The 17647-nt window shown below is 41.2% G+C and overlaps 1 protein-coding gene across 9 annotated transcripts in view; it reads right to left on the bottom strand.

Annotated features, from left to right (window-relative positions):
• Positions 1-17647, bottom strand: part of marchf8 (membrane-associated ring finger (C3HC4) 8) — a 78588-nt gene that overhangs the window by 40824 nt on the left and 20117 nt on the right. For 6 of the 9 annotated variants that reach the window (XM_078272575.1, XM_078272581.1, XM_078272578.1 and 3 more), the window contains one exon: positions 12546-12690. The exons of the other annotated variants lie outside the window; for them this stretch is intronic. In XM_078272575.1, the coding sequence (XP_078128701.1) occupies positions 12546-12690 (145 nt within the window). The remainder of the gene's footprint in view (positions 1-12545; positions 12691-17647) is intronic. 9 annotated transcript variants of the gene reach the window in all.

Genomic DNA, 17647 nt, shown 5'->3' with positions numbered 1-17647 from the left:
TCTCATTCACGCTTGGGTATACTTTTGTCTAACGTTTGATTTTTGTACATTTGATCAGGTCAGCATAAGCATAAGTTACAGTATGTTGTAGTGTTCAAGGACTAGGGATTTGAATCTCTCACTTCCTGGTTTTGCCACAAACACGTCTGATCTGCCACCTTTATGTCAGGCATATTTAGTTTAATACGACTGGAGCCCAATCAGTCCACTCTGAGGAAAATATGAACGCAGTGTTCTTCTCTGAGAGCGCAATCTGCAAATAGACGTAATGCAGAGTCATTTCAGTCTCCTAGTGTTTTCCCGGGCTGAAGACATCAGTACAGAGCAGAAGAAGCTCTGTATCACTAATGAGTGACTCACTGTCATGTCATCGAGCAGAACACACTGTACTTAATATGGTCATAGACAGGGTCAGTGTCCTATCAGAGTAGCAGCTGTAGTACGATACAGTGGTACAATAGTAGAGACTGCATGTGATTGAACTATAATATCACAAAGACAATATTTACTCAAGAGTCACATTCAAAATGTCATGAGTGTGAGGAAGTTAGAGCCAGAGTACCCTAGAATACTGTAGTACATTCCCCCCAACTGTTCAGAGTAATTATTTAATAAGCTGCAACAACATTCAAAAGTGCCAGCAGGTTTGGATCATATTACTACTTTATGTAATAAAATCCTTTTCTCCTTAACTCATCCAGGGACGTTTCACATTCTCACTGTTACACACATTTACATCTGGAACCAGTCCAACCACAGTCTGGTCTGTCTGTGATTCAGCAGTTCCACCGAAGCAGTTGGGGATTAGGGCTTTGTTCAAGGGTGTCTCAGTGGTACTAATGAACTAGAAGCTCTTTCTCTTTACCCACCCACATTTATCCTGCTGCTTCAGTCACAGTATGCTGTATTGTAAACCGCAGCAAATATAGAGGGTATAAAGCACCACAAACTGATGGTCAATCGTTGAAAGACTGATCTTGGGCTCTTTAATGATTTCCTTACAGAGAGTTGCGGTGTTGGCTCATGTTTGTTATCTAATATGCACTAACTTCCACACACACACATATCACATTGAAGATGTGCAATAGCCAGCAGCCCCACAGCCCTCTATTTAACGTCTGACAGCATCTGGGTTTATCAGCGTTTAAGCACCTTCAGCATTCACTGTGTTGTGTCTGTTGTCTCCACATCAGCACCTGGGGCTAGTGATAACCTTCTAAATTAGATAAGTATTTTACCAGTGCATTAGGCTTTATGAGGAGCACGGGACGACAGCAGAAGCTGACGACAGACGTAGATCCTGTGCAACACTCTCAGCAGGATGGATCAATGAATCCTAAATGCTTCTCAAGTTGCAGCAGAGTGCTACTAGGTATGACCAGAATCTCTCTCACTTAATTAAACCACCACTGTATGCATGCGAGCGTTTGATGAGACGAGTCATCAAAAGCTATTGAGATGCAGACAGTAGCACAGAGCCACGAGGGCCGAGCTCATTGTGCTTTTCAACTATCGACCTGGCTGATCTGATGTCTCCGGCATCAGACAATTCGTCTCTAACCACTGATGAACAGAAAAGGCTTAAACAACAGCACAGATATTCAAATTTAAAACTGAATGGCCACAAATGTACACGGTTTGCTAAGTTCTTCTTACTGACAGAGAAGTAATTACAGTAGTTGTGTGCATTCTTTGAAGTAAAATCAATGAGCAGGCTAAGTCCGGCTTTAGCTCTGTCTCCTATAAACATCAGCAGCCTGATGGAGGTAATTAGGATTGCTATCGTGTCTTTCTCAGATAAGAAGGTAGCAATAACAGTTTTTAGGCTCTGGTGTTTATATTCCCAGACTTCAGACTTTGCAGGAAAGGAGAACAGAGGATTTTTCAAAGGCTATGTGAAAATGATTGGCATACTCCATCCAGCCATCTCTTCAAAAACTCTCTTTAGAACCATCATCTTTTGCTGAAATGTGCATCACTGCAGGAAAGACCTAAGTACATATGTACATAAATAAGAAACACTAGTGTATCCCCCTCCTCAGTACCCACCTCACTCGCTTTTGGCCCTTGTCCACTTGCTATGACATCATCAACCATCACCTGCTGTTAAACAGATGGCGCCCCATTACTGACCCTGGACATTTGGAGAAGTCTGCATTGCAAAATTACAGGTTAGGGAATTTTAAACACCATCACACACTCAGAATGCAATAATATCCTCTTCAACCACAGCAGCACTATTCCTGTCCTTCAAAAATCTGATCAGGATTTTGGGGTTGTAAGCAGCTTCCCTGCAGTATTCAAATCCTCAGCAGGGGGGCTGCTGGCACACACACATGCCTAGGGTTACAAAGCTACCTCTCCCACATCTAAACCTTCCATCTGTGCCTTTACCCACAGCAAACAACAGGTCAAAATAACCTGTGAAGTGAAGAGTCTTAGCTATTAGACCCTGTTTAATGACAGTGTGGAGTGATATAATGTTGAAATGGCACGAAGTTGAACTGCTTTACCTCTGATCTAGCTGAATAGAAACACAGCATGCATGTCTTCACACAAAAGCAAACTACACAAACAGAAAGTATAAATAATTCATCTAAGAGCTACCATCAGAGCACAGCATCCTCAGAGGTGTGTTGTTTTGCCGATGTACAAAAGGCTACAGTAAACAGAAACTCTTCAGACATGTTCTGTGTACCAGCGGGCTGCAACACTATTCACTCCTTTACACTACAGCTAGCTGAGGCGAGTAACCTTGAATTTACACACCCTCTTCCTCTCCCCCCTCTGTGTACTGACGATGAAGGATGGAACAATAAATCTGTCCCCCACCCACCTATTCCAATCGCCATTTTAAAGTCCGGCCTCATTTGGCTCCCAGATAAATACAGTCCAGAGCAGCAGCAGCAATTTGCATTTAAAGGCTGTTCGTCTTACATGCCTCATGCCTGCAATTTACTGAAAGGTACATTTGCATTTTGAATGCCTAAAAATGCTCAAAAGTTCAGAAGGGGAAACCAGGGAGATAAAATATTTTGAATTTGAGTGCTGTTATTGCTTGTAATTAACACACAAAAAAAAGTTAGATTCAAGTTCACAAAGTTTGAATAGAAAACCGGTCACGTTTAGTACAAAATCTCTCTTGAGGCTGCACCACAGATAAGATAAGAACCCATTGTACTGGTTTGGAGGCTGGTTGCCAGCTAGTTTTACCGAAAACAAGAAGAGAGATGAAACAAGTGAGTGTTGTGATGCATCAAAAAAAACTTCCTGGTTCAAATCCACTGGTCTTGCGTTAAGGCTTGTAGGAATGCAGTGAGATAAGAAGTTGCCTTGTCAAATACTAATGTCTGTATTTGTTTGTTATATATTCTTGTTTAATAAAGTGGAACATAAAGCTACACTCTAAGCTCAGATACACTGGTTTATCTGTGTTTTAAGCCCCCAACGTCTCCTTCCAGGCAGCGCTGCCTGAAAGCCACTAGGATTAGGCAATGGTTATGGTTAAGGTTAGAGTTAGGTGCCTTGAAGTCAATGGTCGTGGCGCTGCCTGGAAGGAGACGTTCCAGGCAAGCCAGGTTCTAGGCTTAAAACACCATGGAGCAATACACTCTTTGCTCTACTGCTCCCTGCTGACCCCTATTGGTCCTGCACATACCCTCAACTCAACTTCAAAACAAAACAATAAAACTTTCTTTGGGGTCAAAGGAGTGAGGCTAACTTTTTATTTTATGGGTCAATTGTTTTCCTAATAATTCTTCTAAATATTTATTGAAGGTTTCCTGAAAAGAACTATACCATTTGGGACTAATGATAGAAATAATAGTTACAAAGGTCTGACTGTTTTTTTCTTCTTTTTTTTCTCGTTTGTTTAGATAGTGGAGTTTAAAAAGAAGTTGCTATTTTACAGAGGAATTTTCTTTGAAAGAACGCTGCGTTTAATATTCTTCACACATGTTGAATTGTGTGACTGATTAAATAGTTTGTTTAAGAAAACTAAGTAGGAAATTATTAGGGATTTAACAAAAAAAATAGCATGTTCAAGAGTGAAATGCAATGACTAATGTAATGTAATTCGGTTATTTCAACATGATTACAGCATTGATGGTTTCTGTTGACACATGCTTGCTTCTCAGACGCCTCCATGCTCTCTAAACTCATCATTCTCCTTTACTGCGATCTCTAACATCCCTTTACCACAACCCTATTGGCCAACTAGACCACTATTCATCAACAAGTGTGCCCCATATTTTCATCTCCATATGGCTGAAACTCTTACGGGGTCAGGGTTGCCCGTGCCACATCACACAGCTGTGAGGAGCTCACAATGAGGCTGCAGCAAGCTGTGACGGTGAAATGGATGAGAGGCACATCATAGAGTAAAAAACAAAAAACAAAGCCGGATTTGAAACAAATATGTTGCATTTTGATTGTCTCAAATGCCACCTGTCCCCCTGGAGGATTGCTTCAACTGTTACAGCAGCAATGTCACACTCAAAAAATGCTGTAATCCATGACCACTGCTGTGCATAGTAAGTAGAGGGGAGCGCATAGCCGAAGCTTACATGCAGCGCTGAATGAGCTAGTTCCCCAGGACATAGGTTGTGTCTGTGAAAGAAAACTGCACAGCATATCAAACCAAAACTATTAGGCCTCACATTCTCCAAAAGGGTCACCTCAGGTTAGAAAGAGATAAACGGAGAGAAAGATGGAGGAAGGTGTGCAGAGGAGCAGACTGCAGACTGCATTTTACAGCTTTTTGAAGTGATAAGCATGAAGTTAAAATCCCATCGCTCCAAGCTGCTCTACACCAACATTCATTTCCATCTCCCACTGCTGCCATCTGAAATACATTCTGCGTTTCCTCATCCTCCTCTACATTTTCTCTCTCTATGTTTCATCTTAATTTTCCACCGATTCTATTTATTCAAACCTCCTTCCAATCACTGCTACAATCTCACCCCACCCTGTCAATATTTTTCTGGTCAGCTCTCCGTCTGTGCGCGCTTCCACATGAAATGAGACTGAAATCAGCTCTCAAAGAGGGAGCAGATGGTGATACTTTCCTGATGACATCTTTTGGCTTTTACAGCATTTCTCCACCACTTGTTTCACCCCTTACTCTTTCATGACACTAGAGGCCTTACAACAAGTTCAACAACCTTTCCTGAAAGTATAGAGCCTCATGAGCTGCTTGCTTTATATCTCAGCCCTCAGTCAACAGCGTTATACAAGTGAAGTGGCTTTTAATAAACAAAGGAATTACTTTTCATGCTACAACTTAAACTGACTGTGGACTGCTCGGCTCCAAGCTCAAAAACCAATAATGCATTATTTACATGTCACAGTAAATTTACTAAGTGGTGATTACACATTCATTCCACTTAGATAAGCATGCTTGCTTTGCACATTTCAGAGGCATAAGCATCTTTTTAGGATTTGTGAGAGATGGCAGGGAGAAAAGACACCAATTAGCTAATAAAAGATATCAAATGTCCCGCTGAAACAAACAATGGGCGCATGTGCAAAGCATTCCCGGACATTAGTGCTAATATAAGCAGCGTGTGTGTGTGTGTGTGTGTGTGTGTGTGTGTGTGTGTGTGTGTGTGTGTGTGTGTGTGTGTCAAAAAAACAATTATAGTCAATTTGAGTCTATTAACCTTAAACTGGATAATGGTTAAGAGATGGTCCTTTGGAGGTAAGCCTGAGGGAGGTCACAGCCCTACAAGAGGAAAAAAAAGTATTTGTGCATATAAGCATTCAAAAAGACACAGTCTGATTGCTGTCACACCTGGCAGCGTGACCTGAGAAAGAATAATGGAGTAGCTACCAGCCTCCTTAGGCATGTGTGGAAGGTGCTGTGGGTTCAAATAAACACATCAATCAAAATGACGGAGGACTGACAGCGAAAATCCACAGCTCCTGCTCTTACAAATAGGCTTCACCTCGATTTCACTGAGAAGACATTTTTCTGAGTCAGGTGACCATTGCAAAAGGCTTGAGCTCAGGACATTGGTTTAGATGGCGGATGGCATTGGTCCTCGGAGGGACCACTACCTGAATGATCACTCATCAATGTGGCAAAACGGAAAACCACAGCGCACCTGGCACAAAAACTATTTGACAGCTCTGACAGAAGCAAAGCTGAGGCATGTTGGGGTGAACAGCAAGCTGCTTCTCCACAGTCTGCACGTTTTGCTTCGGTCCTGCCAATAGTACTCTTATTCAGTCTTGCCTTTGCTCCGTTTCTACGGCAACAACATGCTCCTCACCCGCTCCCTTTCAAGTTGTTTACAACAGAGTGTAACTGTGCTCTCTTTCACCTTATATTTTTATTCTTTCACCTAGACCCTGTCTCTGTGCTTGTTCAGTGCACTCTACCAGTACTCAATTTCTCCTCATGGTAGACGGAGGTGAATGTCAATGTCGGGCAACAGTCATCTGCACTCTGCAGAGCTCATTGAAAGCCTCATCAAGAAACCAGCTACTAGTGCATTCATGCAGCTGTGCCATCCAGAGGCTGAGGAGTGATAAGATAAACACCGCAAACACAATTTCATGGGTTCAAGAGTGGCTTATGACCCGTGATACATGGCATCATGACTCTAGCTGCCTATTATCTTTATCAGTCACTCTTGTCTTGAACTGGTCTAGCGGCGCAATAACGGCAAAATACTATATTCACTTCCCAGGGTTAAGAGGCAACGTTTGTCTCAAACGACATTATACCTGCAATAGCAATTAATTTACATAAAAACGTCTGTGTCTAAAAATGTCTGAAAGTAAAGCACCGATCTAAGACAGTAGATTACTTCTCTCTAAACAAGCCTCAAAAGATGAATCTTTGTTGAGACACTTGCTGTACGCCTGCTGAAGATGGATCGTTAGATTTCAAAATGTGCTCTGGGCTTCAAGCTGCAGACATTTCCAAGCAACAAACATCTGGTATTCTACTCTTCCTATGGGAGCTCTTTGTGAATGCTGTCTTTCTTCTTTCTTTTCAACATAACAAGAACAGATTTCCCCCCTCCTGTAAAGCATAATAGGGGAAAAGTAGCAGCCTTGTCCATTAGTTAAATGTTCTCGGTGTACACTGGGCTCTCACCTTTGATTTTGAAACAAAGCTAATGGATCTGTCAATCATTTAAATCAGAGAAGATTTCAACATTTTTGAAAGGGATGAACGCTTATTTGGCTCTTTAGCAGCTCTCCCATGACAATAGTAAACAACTGATCTCACACGGTTATAAAATGTTCTAATTGACACAGATTAAGATCAGCTGTAAATTATAGTTGTAAAGTTGTAAATTACGTATCGTTAACATAAAATGCGCATGCAGGCAATTATAGCGAGGAATGTTCCCAACCCTGATCAAGATAATTTAATATTATCTTCCAATACCATGTTCTCATGTGATATTTTTTTTTACATCAAATAGCTGCACCCCACCATGAACACTTAAAAAAGGGAGTGAAAGCAACTACGCTTATGAAGATATTCTTCAAAAGTGAAAACATGTTGTGCAGCTTTTAAAGCTTTGATGCTTTTGATGCTGACGTTTCATTTTCTAAAACAGCACAAACCAATTAAAATAGCATAGGAGTCACTAATACAAAAACCAAAAGCGCAGAACATCCTAAAACGTTGGTAAAATATTTATTACCCTCTGTATTGTTTTCTTTTCTGTCATGTCAGGAGGGAAAACAATACACCAGTGTTTTTGTCTTAGTGACGTGTGAAAACTTGATGTTTTATTTTTAGGCAACTTATTATAGTGGTATTGTTGAAAGTAACTCTTAACACCACCGCTCTAAACACTGGTTGCGCAAGTGGCCATCAGACTGCTTTCAGATTCCATTTTAAAATAGTTCCAGACTTTAGCTGCCTTAACTTCTGAAAATGTGTCTTGTTGACAAAAGTCAAGTATAATGTACATCTGTGACGCCCATGTGGAAGCCTACACAGACATGCTGCAATGTGGTAATTTACTCAGAGGATGGGAATTACATCGGGCTAAGTTTAACGGATATCTTGAAATTCAAAGATGTCTAAATCAGGCCTTATTCCAGTCTCTCAGACAGAGTCTGGACATACCCATTATAGCCTCCATTCTTGGCTCTCTGGCTACAGTATAAACAACTGGAGCAAATCTGTCCTATTTTGTTCCATCCTGAGAAAAAGTCCATAAAGCCTAAATCAAATGTAATGACCGTTTACTCCACTGTGCCATTTAAGGCTCTCAGTATTGTGGTTTAAGGTCACAGTCAAGTCATTCTGGTCATACACGGGGGGAAAAACTGAGGCAGAAACAGGTTATGACAACTTGAGTCTCATTTGATTAGTTCTGGCCATCATTTGTATTGGTAATAATAATCACACTCATCACCTTAATTGTTGAGATCTTGGAGCATGTTTACATCACCAGAAACAAGTCAGACTGTGGGCAGGTTGACCAACTTACTTGTTGGAGAAAACAAAAGTGAATGGTAAAAGAGTGGTCTTCCATCAACCAACTTTCTGCTTCAACTATGACCTGCTGCCCTACTTGCTATGGTTGTGCATTCAAACCATTTTGTGCTATAAATAATTATATCAAACATTGCCAACCTGTCTGATGATCTGACTACTAGTCTCTTGCCACCGTCAGTACTTGTACAGATGTTGCTGCGTTCCCAGAACTCAAGAGTAACTTTGGTGAGCATATTTCTATCATAACCAATAGAAATGATGGATAAAACTCTGAACCAGATTTATTATTTAACCAGCCACACTGATGGTTCTGTAAGGATAGGCACAGTGGTGCATTGAGCTAAATGCTAATGTGTCAAGCAGGTATAATGTTTACCATCTCTAGTTCAGCGTGTTAGCATGCAAACATTTGCTGAATCACAGTGAACACAAAGTACAGCTAAGGCTGATAGGAATAGTTTTGCAGGTATTTAGTCATAAAACAAAGTATTGGACAAAAATTAAAATTTTGACCTGATGATGGCGCTAGATATAAAGTCAGTGGATCACCAAAGTCACTAGGATCGACGGACCGACATTGCCATATCTAGAGGCATGCTTCTGGCACGGCTAAAATGTTCTTCCTCATACACAGGTCAGGTGACTAAAATGGCACTTTTTACAACAAAATAATACACAAGCATGGGTTGACTGAGGTGATGATCCCACTATGTGCTCACTATAGCTCATGGCAGCACAATTACAGTATGAGCAGTCATAGCATTTTATAGAGTCAAGTTCGTCCGAGTTGAGTCAACATCTGCCTCCCCAGACAACAATAAGGAGAAGTTCACAGCGTGGTCACACAAGTGAATCCATAGGCAGAGAGATTAACTGCTAATCTTCCACTGCATAACACCATGGAGGATGAAAAAGAGGAGGTGGTGGGAGGAGAGAGAAAAGGAGAACATATGGGAGAGACATTTAAGGAGACGGTGATTGGAGAAAAGTTTGATGCAGTCTCAGTGTTAAGAGACTCTAGTGTGTATTTGTGCCTAAACTTCCTCCTCCTCAAAATGATCAACAATTTGGAATCTCATTATCATATCTTATTGGAAAGTGTCTGACTGCCCACTATTTTTCACTGAATGCACAAGAGCCTTATTATGTGCCTGTGCTCTCACCACATACTGGCCACCATAATGGAGTATGGCAGAACTATGAGTCATATCAGACTCATTATACAGCTGGGGTGTACGGCTGCATATGAATAGCGTACATCAGGCAGCCATTGTGCGTCAGACTTCACAGAACCAAAAGACAGGCTGCAGCGAGGGAAACATCGACAGTGACTTCTCAGGAAGATGAATGTGGCCGCTGTGGGAAAGCCCAAAGAGCCTCCACCATTGACCTGGCTGGCAGTGGCTGAATGTTTAGGGCGAGTCACAGGAGTCAGGTCAGCAAGTCACTGGAAATTAAAGACACCCCGCAGAGACACCTTACAGTGAACAGAAGTGCGAAAATAGCACTCTAGATGGAAAACATAGCAAAGACTGAGGCAGCAGCGTGCTCTCTCTTGGAAATAACTTCATCTGTGTTTTGTCCATCTCTCTCTACATTTCTGTCTCTGGTTATCTGCAGGCTCTTCACTTGTGTCTGTATATGTGTGCACTATAACTACAGTCGCTCCTATAAATAAGACATTCAAAATCTGAGAAATGCACCTTGGCAAAAATAAATTAGTTCCTTTAAATTCATTTTGGCAAAATTGGTGGCTTTCACAGCTGAGAGCTTTTTTTGAGTTCAGGTGTACTTTCTGTTCCTGCAGTGTGAGACAGGCTGAACACATTTCTGTAAGTTAGTAGGTTATTAGCTATAGATCTGTTGGATTAGGTTATACAACAGCCTACAAAATATGTAAATTATGCGATCATTTGAAAATGTGTTTTAACTAAAAGAACATCTGACAGCAGCCAAGTCTTCTTATGCAACATTAAAGTGTTAATATTGAGCTGTGAAAGTGTATCTATATGTGGGTGGAGGGCGATGGGGCAGGGGTTAATTAGAAGACACTATCTCCTCTGCATGTCTCGCCCTCTGCTAAAAGCTGCTCTTCTAAAACCAAGAGCTGAAATACACACAGTGCCCCCTCACACTGAAGACAAAGCAAACTCACCTGCAACTAACATACAACATTATGCCATGTCTACTAGAATATAGAGCAGGTAATCACATATATAAATCTTAATATCGCACAGGGTGACACAACTACCAAAGAAAGTAAAATAAGTCATCACAATGGCTAATGAAAAAAAGGTGAAGCATTGTCCTTCCTTACAACCATCAAGGCAATCAAAAGGCCCGGCCGTCGTGTCGGCCCTTCCACATTTAATTATGTGTTTTAGCACTTCAACCTCAAGTGGCTCCGAGAAACTCGGGCAAGTCCTGCACAGACGGGCTGACAAACACCACCAGCTGCTGGCATGTGGGTTTGTTTGTGTGTACCTGCACGTCCTCGCATGTGTGTTTTCACTAAGATAACGATTAGTGAGATAGAGAGAGGCAAGAGGCAGAAAAATAACAGCAGCAGGGTAATGTGGGCAGCAAATGACGACCTGTCACATTCACACAGTCATACCTGGAAGTTGCCCAGCCAACCACAGTCTGATCTGCTGGCCACTGAGGAGCGCCACTGGACCTTGCTCAAGGGTATCTCAGTGACAGACAAGTACTGTTCTTTCACTTTCCCCCACCCAGATTTTATCATGCCAGTCTGGGGATTAAACCAGTGACATCCTGGTCCCAAGCTCGCTTCTTTAACCTTTAGGCCACCACTAGACTACAAGCCAGCAGCTCCTCTTCCTCTGCAGGCTGAGGAGGTTAACCCTTGTGTTGTCTTCCCGTCACCCTTGAAAAAAACACTTTTTACTTTTGACATTTTTTCAGTTTGTTTTTGCTTTTTCCAACGTTTTAAATTGTAAAATTTTTCTTCTACACATTTTCAGCGCTTATTTCTACGTCCCATTTTTTCTGATATAAAACAAAAATTAAAAACGAAGTCAACACAAGGGTTAAACAAGGATTGCAAGATACTCTGCATCTTCTACAGGTGCACCATCAAAATAATCCTAACTGGCTGCATTAACCCCTGGTATGGAAGTTGCCCCGCCCTCAACCGTAAGGCATTACAGAGGGTGGTGAAAACTGCCCAGCACATCACCAGGACGGAGCTGCCATCCATGGAGGACCTCTACACCCAGCAGTGCAGTAAGAAGGCCAACAGGATTATCAGAAACCCAAATCACCTAAGGCACAAACTGTTCTGCCTGCTGCCGTCCGGCAGACGGTACCGCAGCTTCGGGTCCCGCACCACCGGGCTCAGGGACAGCTCAATCCCACAGGACTATAATACTTTTGAACTCATCACTTATCATTATGCATATACATTCCTTTTTACATTCAGTTTCTTAATTTGCAAATTATTTATAGTACGCATTTCATTTGTTATATTTTAGCGCTTATTTTAACTTGCACTATTTTATGTTTAGTTTCTCGTTTTGTTTCGATACTTGTGTGATCTTCTTTTTCATACATATTTAATTGGCATTGTTGGGGGGAGCCTGAGACTTAGATTTTTATTGCCAACGACTGCTTCTCTGTTGCATTAAATAACTTGAACTAGTTGGGCATTTAAGTTATTTATCAAGCAAAAATGGTAAACATTTGGTGGTTTCAGCTTCTCAATGTGAGAATTTGTTGCTTTTCACTGTATCTATCATTGTTGGGATCATGATGGGCATTTTTACTATGTTTTTGATATTAAATAGACTAAAATATAAATCAAAAAGATAAAAGACAAAGATAAAAGATCTCTTAAATGCTAATATATAGTTATAGCCCTACTGCCTGAAACCAGTGCACAGAAGCACCACAGAAAAACATTTAATCTCTCTGCACTTCTCAGTAAGTAATGACTTCATATTTACTGTATAAGCAGCTAAAGACAGGGTGTTTGCCAAGTTTGTGAAATCTTTCAGAATTCCATGAGTGGCATATGCAAAGTAGGTTAGTTTGCTGACACACACAACATTCATACCTTTATGAAAACATCTGCCAGACTACAGAGAATCCCATTCTGCCTAAGTGTTATCTTCTCTCTCCAGCTTCTGCTTTGTAGACAGGCTGGGGGAACCGGTGTGGCCTCAGAACATCTACACCAGCATGAACATACAGGTTGTGTGCTTGTGTATGAGAAAGAAAAAGAGAAATTATGTGCACACGTGTCCACTTCCATTTGTGTAACATACAGTGAATATTAACTGGGAACACTGGATAATTTGTTTATGTACCAAACATGCAGCAGGGAAAACACAAAGATGACAGAATCTTTTGTACTCTCACCTCAAAAGTCTGCAAAATACACCAATCACATTCTTTGCTTCAGACTAGAAGTGACCACCTTATGTACTCCAGTCAGACATGTAAACACGCTTTTCCTGATAATTCAGAATGTCATGCCTAGTTTACCCAGCCCCAAGGCTTTCTGTGTGACTATCATGGCATTACCATTTGCATGCCCTTCAGCACAGCAATCTGGAGGGAACTGATTTGGACAGTTTACTGTAGAGCCACAAAATGTTTGGAAAATGTTTCTCTGCCTCAAGGCTGAGAAAGGTATTTCAAATATTTTTCAACCAATTTTATCAAACAGTATTTTTTGTGAAAATATTTTACAGATTAAGTCATACTGGGTGTAAACACAGCTATCTGCCATCTCAGCCAAAATGCTTCAACTATACCAAAAGTGAAAGAACGCTGTTTAAAGTAAACAAGTAATGTCACTATACTAGAAGTGCTTTGTTAAATCAGCAAAGAAAGCAACATTGAACAGTCCCTGTTCAGCCTGGAGGCTGTGTTCAAAGATTTTTCTATGGTGGTCAATGTTTGAGGGAGCCGGGCTTTGTGGAGTCCAAAATCAGTGCCCGGGAGCTCTACGGCGGCAGTTATTATCAAACCACCAAACATCAGAGGAGAGACAGGGAGTCTCGACTGTCCTTGGACTCCGACACACGCTTCTTGAAGGACAAAGCTTCCAGCGCTTTCATTAAAAAAAGAAATACATGCAGCATCAGAAAGGCGGGTATCAAGTATCACAGTGCTCAGTACGTGCACAGTCACCGAGATATACTGCCAAATATAATACCCTTGTAAGCGAGGCCATGTATGTTGGTGTGAATACATGTGTTATGTGAAAGTAAAAGCTACAGCTGTTTCCACTGAAACCTTGCTATATTTCTGAACTCTGCTGGATGTACACTAACCACATGCTGCTCATGTCATTAACTATATTTACAGTAAAAAGACACACCACAAGACTTTCTCCTTCCCTATCTGCCAGAGCTTACTTTATTGTCAACTCATGCATAATCCATTCACTGCTCGCCTTATCAGACTCAAATAAATCTGACCGTATTATTTGCCAAAGCTGAGAACTGTAAGAGAACTTTTCTTTTTTCCCACAAAATAAAACTCTTCCTCTCCAAGTCTTTTGAAGCTGTAACATTATTTCTTAAACCTCAATTTTTCTATACAAACACGAGTTCAAATAGTGGCCCACTAGCACATACACAAAGAGGAGTCCGAAGAAGACAAATGAACTTGAGTGGAGCTGGAGGAGAGAGGCTAGTGAGGGGCCAGCAACAGTTAAAGATGTGTTGCTCTCTGAAGGAGCAGCTGACTAACTCAGAATTCTAAATAGAGGAACGTTCTGCTTTTTTTTCCCTTGAGGCGCTAAAAGACCAGTTGTGTTGTCTAAGAGGCCAGATGGGCTTGTTCACACACACACACACACACACACACACACCTCTTTTCCTACACTCTGTTTGTCCTTTCTCTACTCTGCTGATGGTTCCACAGGGAAGACGGGAGTCGCTGGCGTTTATCCACTTATTCCTCAGGGGAAAAAAGGAGGCTCAGCCAGCAGGAGACACACAGAGGGAGAGAGTGATTCTGAGCAGGGAGATGCAGGGGTGGATCTTTACACTTAGCAAACATGGCGGCGGGGAGACCAAATGCCCTCTAGACATTATACAGCTTATAGTTTCACTTTTATTCCCCAGCAGACTAAGGTAACCTTGCTAACAACTAAGTTTAAACCCCTTAATCCTGTTAACCATGCATTGTACAAAAAAGGTATTTCAGCAACACAAATGCACACCTTTATATAACTTTGGAATTTGTACAAAATAAAACCAGTTCAAAGTGAATCCCAGTTCAGTATTTCACCTCTGCAATGACAAGGCATGATTTTGAGCTTCATAGTGAACACAGATTAGGCTAGCGCATGAATCATTGGTGAGGTGTGTGTGTGTGTGTGTGTGTGTGTGTGTGTCTGTGTGTGTGTGTGTGTGTGTAAAGTAAAAACACATATGTCAGTGGCAGTTTACAGTTTGTGTGTACCATCACTTCTAAAGCACAGGAGGCTGAAACACAGCACCAAATGCAACATGAAGAACCCTCTTAAGAACACCTGCGCCCAGGATCTATTGTGAGCTGATGAGGCAGAGGGAAAAGGGCATGCCACGGACATATTGTCTTAGCACCTTGCTTTGTTCATGAGCTCAAAAAAGCAACTCCACTCTGAGAGCACTTCACTGTGGAGTTTGATGCTGCTGGAGTACAGAGACCGAAAGAAAGTAAAGATTGATGAGCTGCTTGTGAGACTGAGAACAGATTTTTGGTAATGATCTTGCACCTGACCTTTGTTTTTATTGACAAATCAAAAGATAACAATCTCAGACATGAGAAACATCCTGATAACTCATAATAACATTCAGATGTGAAAGGTTTAAGAATTTCTGAGAGTAATCTTTGAATTCTGAGAAAAGTCAAATCCTCCTCAAATCAGAAATCTGTGATTGGCTCAAATTAACTTTTCAGATGTGGCAGGTCTGGTTTCCAAATCACAGGTTTTTGTGTGTGACTATCCTGAGTGTGTAAAATAAAACTTTCAAAGCAGCAGATATGATAAAATAAAAGTGTTCTCGTTGGCGTTGGTGATTTTACTGAGTAGTTTTGTAAATTTGAAGTAGAAACGATTTACAAAATGCAGCAAAGGTACCAAATCCTGTATTTGACCCACTATTCAACTGCAAAACCAGATGGCCTACAGGTGGTTTTAGGCACAAATGGAAAAGCAGACCAGACTCTGACCAGCCTCATTAGATGCAAAACCTCTGCTGAAGCCACAGGCAACACAGAAATCATTTGTTGGTGAGAGAAACATCGTAATGCAGAATTTATATTGCTGTGTTAGGATTGACACCATTGGCGTTAGAAAATAACTTATTTTTAATTGTTCTCTGGTGAATGACTATAGTACAGCTGGGTTAACTTTCTCCACCTGCATTTAACTTATGTAATTTAGATCTACAGTCAGGTCCATAAATATTGGGACATCGACACAATTCTAATCTTTTTGGCTCTATACACCACCACAATGGAGTTGAAATGAAACGAACAAGATGTGCTTTAACTGCAGACTTTCAGCTTTAATTTGAGGGTATTTACATCCAAATCAGGTGAACGGTGTAGGAATTACAACAGTTTGTATATGTGCCTCCCACTTTTTAAGGGACCAAAAGTAATGGGACAGATTAACAATCATAAATCAAACTTTCACTTTTTAATACTTGGTTGCAAATCCTTTGCAATCAATTACAGCCTGAAGTCTGGAACGCATAGACATCACCAGACGCTGGGTTTCATCCCTGGTGATGCTCTGCCAGGCCTCTACTGCAACTGTCTTCAGTTCCTGCTTGTTCTTGGGGCATTTTCCCTTCAGTTTTGTCTTCAGCAAGTGAAATGCATGCTCAATCGGGTTCAGGTCAGGTGATTGACTTGGCCATTGCATAACATTCCACTTCTTTCCCTTAAAAAACTCTTTGGTTGCTTTCGCAGTATGCTTCGGGTCATTGTCCATCTGAACTGTGAAGCGCCGTCCAATGAGTTCTGAAGCATTTGGCTGAATATGAGCAGATAATATTGCCCGAAACACTTCAGAATTCATCCTGCTGCTTTTGTCATCATCAATAAATACAAGAGAACCAGTTCCATTGGCAGCCATACATGCCCACGCCATGACACTACCACCACCATACTTCACTGATGAGGTGGTATGCTTTGGATCATGAGCAGTTCCTTTCCTTCTCCATACTCTTCTCTTCCCATCACTCTGGTACAAGTTGATCTTTGTCTCATCTGTCCATAGGATGTTGTTCCAGAAATGTGAAGGCTTTTTTAGATGTTGTTTGGCAAACTCTAATCTGGCCTTCCTGTTTTTGAGGCTCACCAATGGTTTACATCTTGTAGTGAACCCTCTGTATTCACTCTGGTGAAGTCTTCTCTTGATTGTTGACTTTGACACACATACACCTACCTCCTGGAGAGTGTTCTTGATCTGGCCAACTGTTGTGAAGGGTGTTTTCTTCACCAGGAAAGTATTCTTCGGTCATCCACCACAGTTTTCCGTGGTCTTCCGGGTCTTTTGGTGTTGCTGAGCTCACCGGTGCGTTCTTTCTTTTTAAGAATGTTCCAAACAGTTGATTTGGCCACACCTAATGTTTTTGCTATCTCTCTGATGGGTTTGTTTAGATTTTTCAGCCTAATGATGGCTTGCTTCACTGATAGTGACAGCTCTTTGGATCTCATATTGAGAGTTGACAGCAACAGATTCCAAATGTAAATAGCACACTTGAAATGAACTCTGGACCTTTTATCTGCTCCTTGTAAATGGGATAATGAGGGAATAACACACACCTGGCCATGGAACAGCTGAGTAGCCAATTGTCCCATTACTTTTGGTCCCTTAAAAAGTGGGAGGCACATATACAAACTGTTGTAATTCCTACACCGTTCACCTGATTTGGATGTAAATACCCTCAAATTAAAGCTGAAAGTCTGCAGTTAAAGCACATCTTGTTCGTTTCATTTCAACTCCATTGTGGTGGTGTATAGAGCCAAAAAGATTAGAATTGTGTCGATGTCCCAATATTTATGGACCTGACTGTATATTGTTTTGCTTTTGTCTATATCTAGTTGACATTTCCCCTGATCTTTGTGCATTCAATTAGGTTCTTTTCTTTCTATGTAACAAAGAATTGTTTTTTGAAATACAAATTTCTCACTGTCAAATCGAGT

Source organism: Sander vitreus, chromosome 17 (genome assembly GCF_031162955.1).
Source record: "Sander vitreus isolate 19-12246 chromosome 17, sanVit1, whole genome shotgun sequence".
NCBI classification, from domain to species: Eukaryota; Metazoa; Chordata; class Actinopteri; order Perciformes; family Percidae; genus Sander; species Sander vitreus.
The sequence above is the reverse complement of the archived record's forward strand: the minus strand, read 5'-3'. Positions and strand labels throughout refer to the sequence as shown.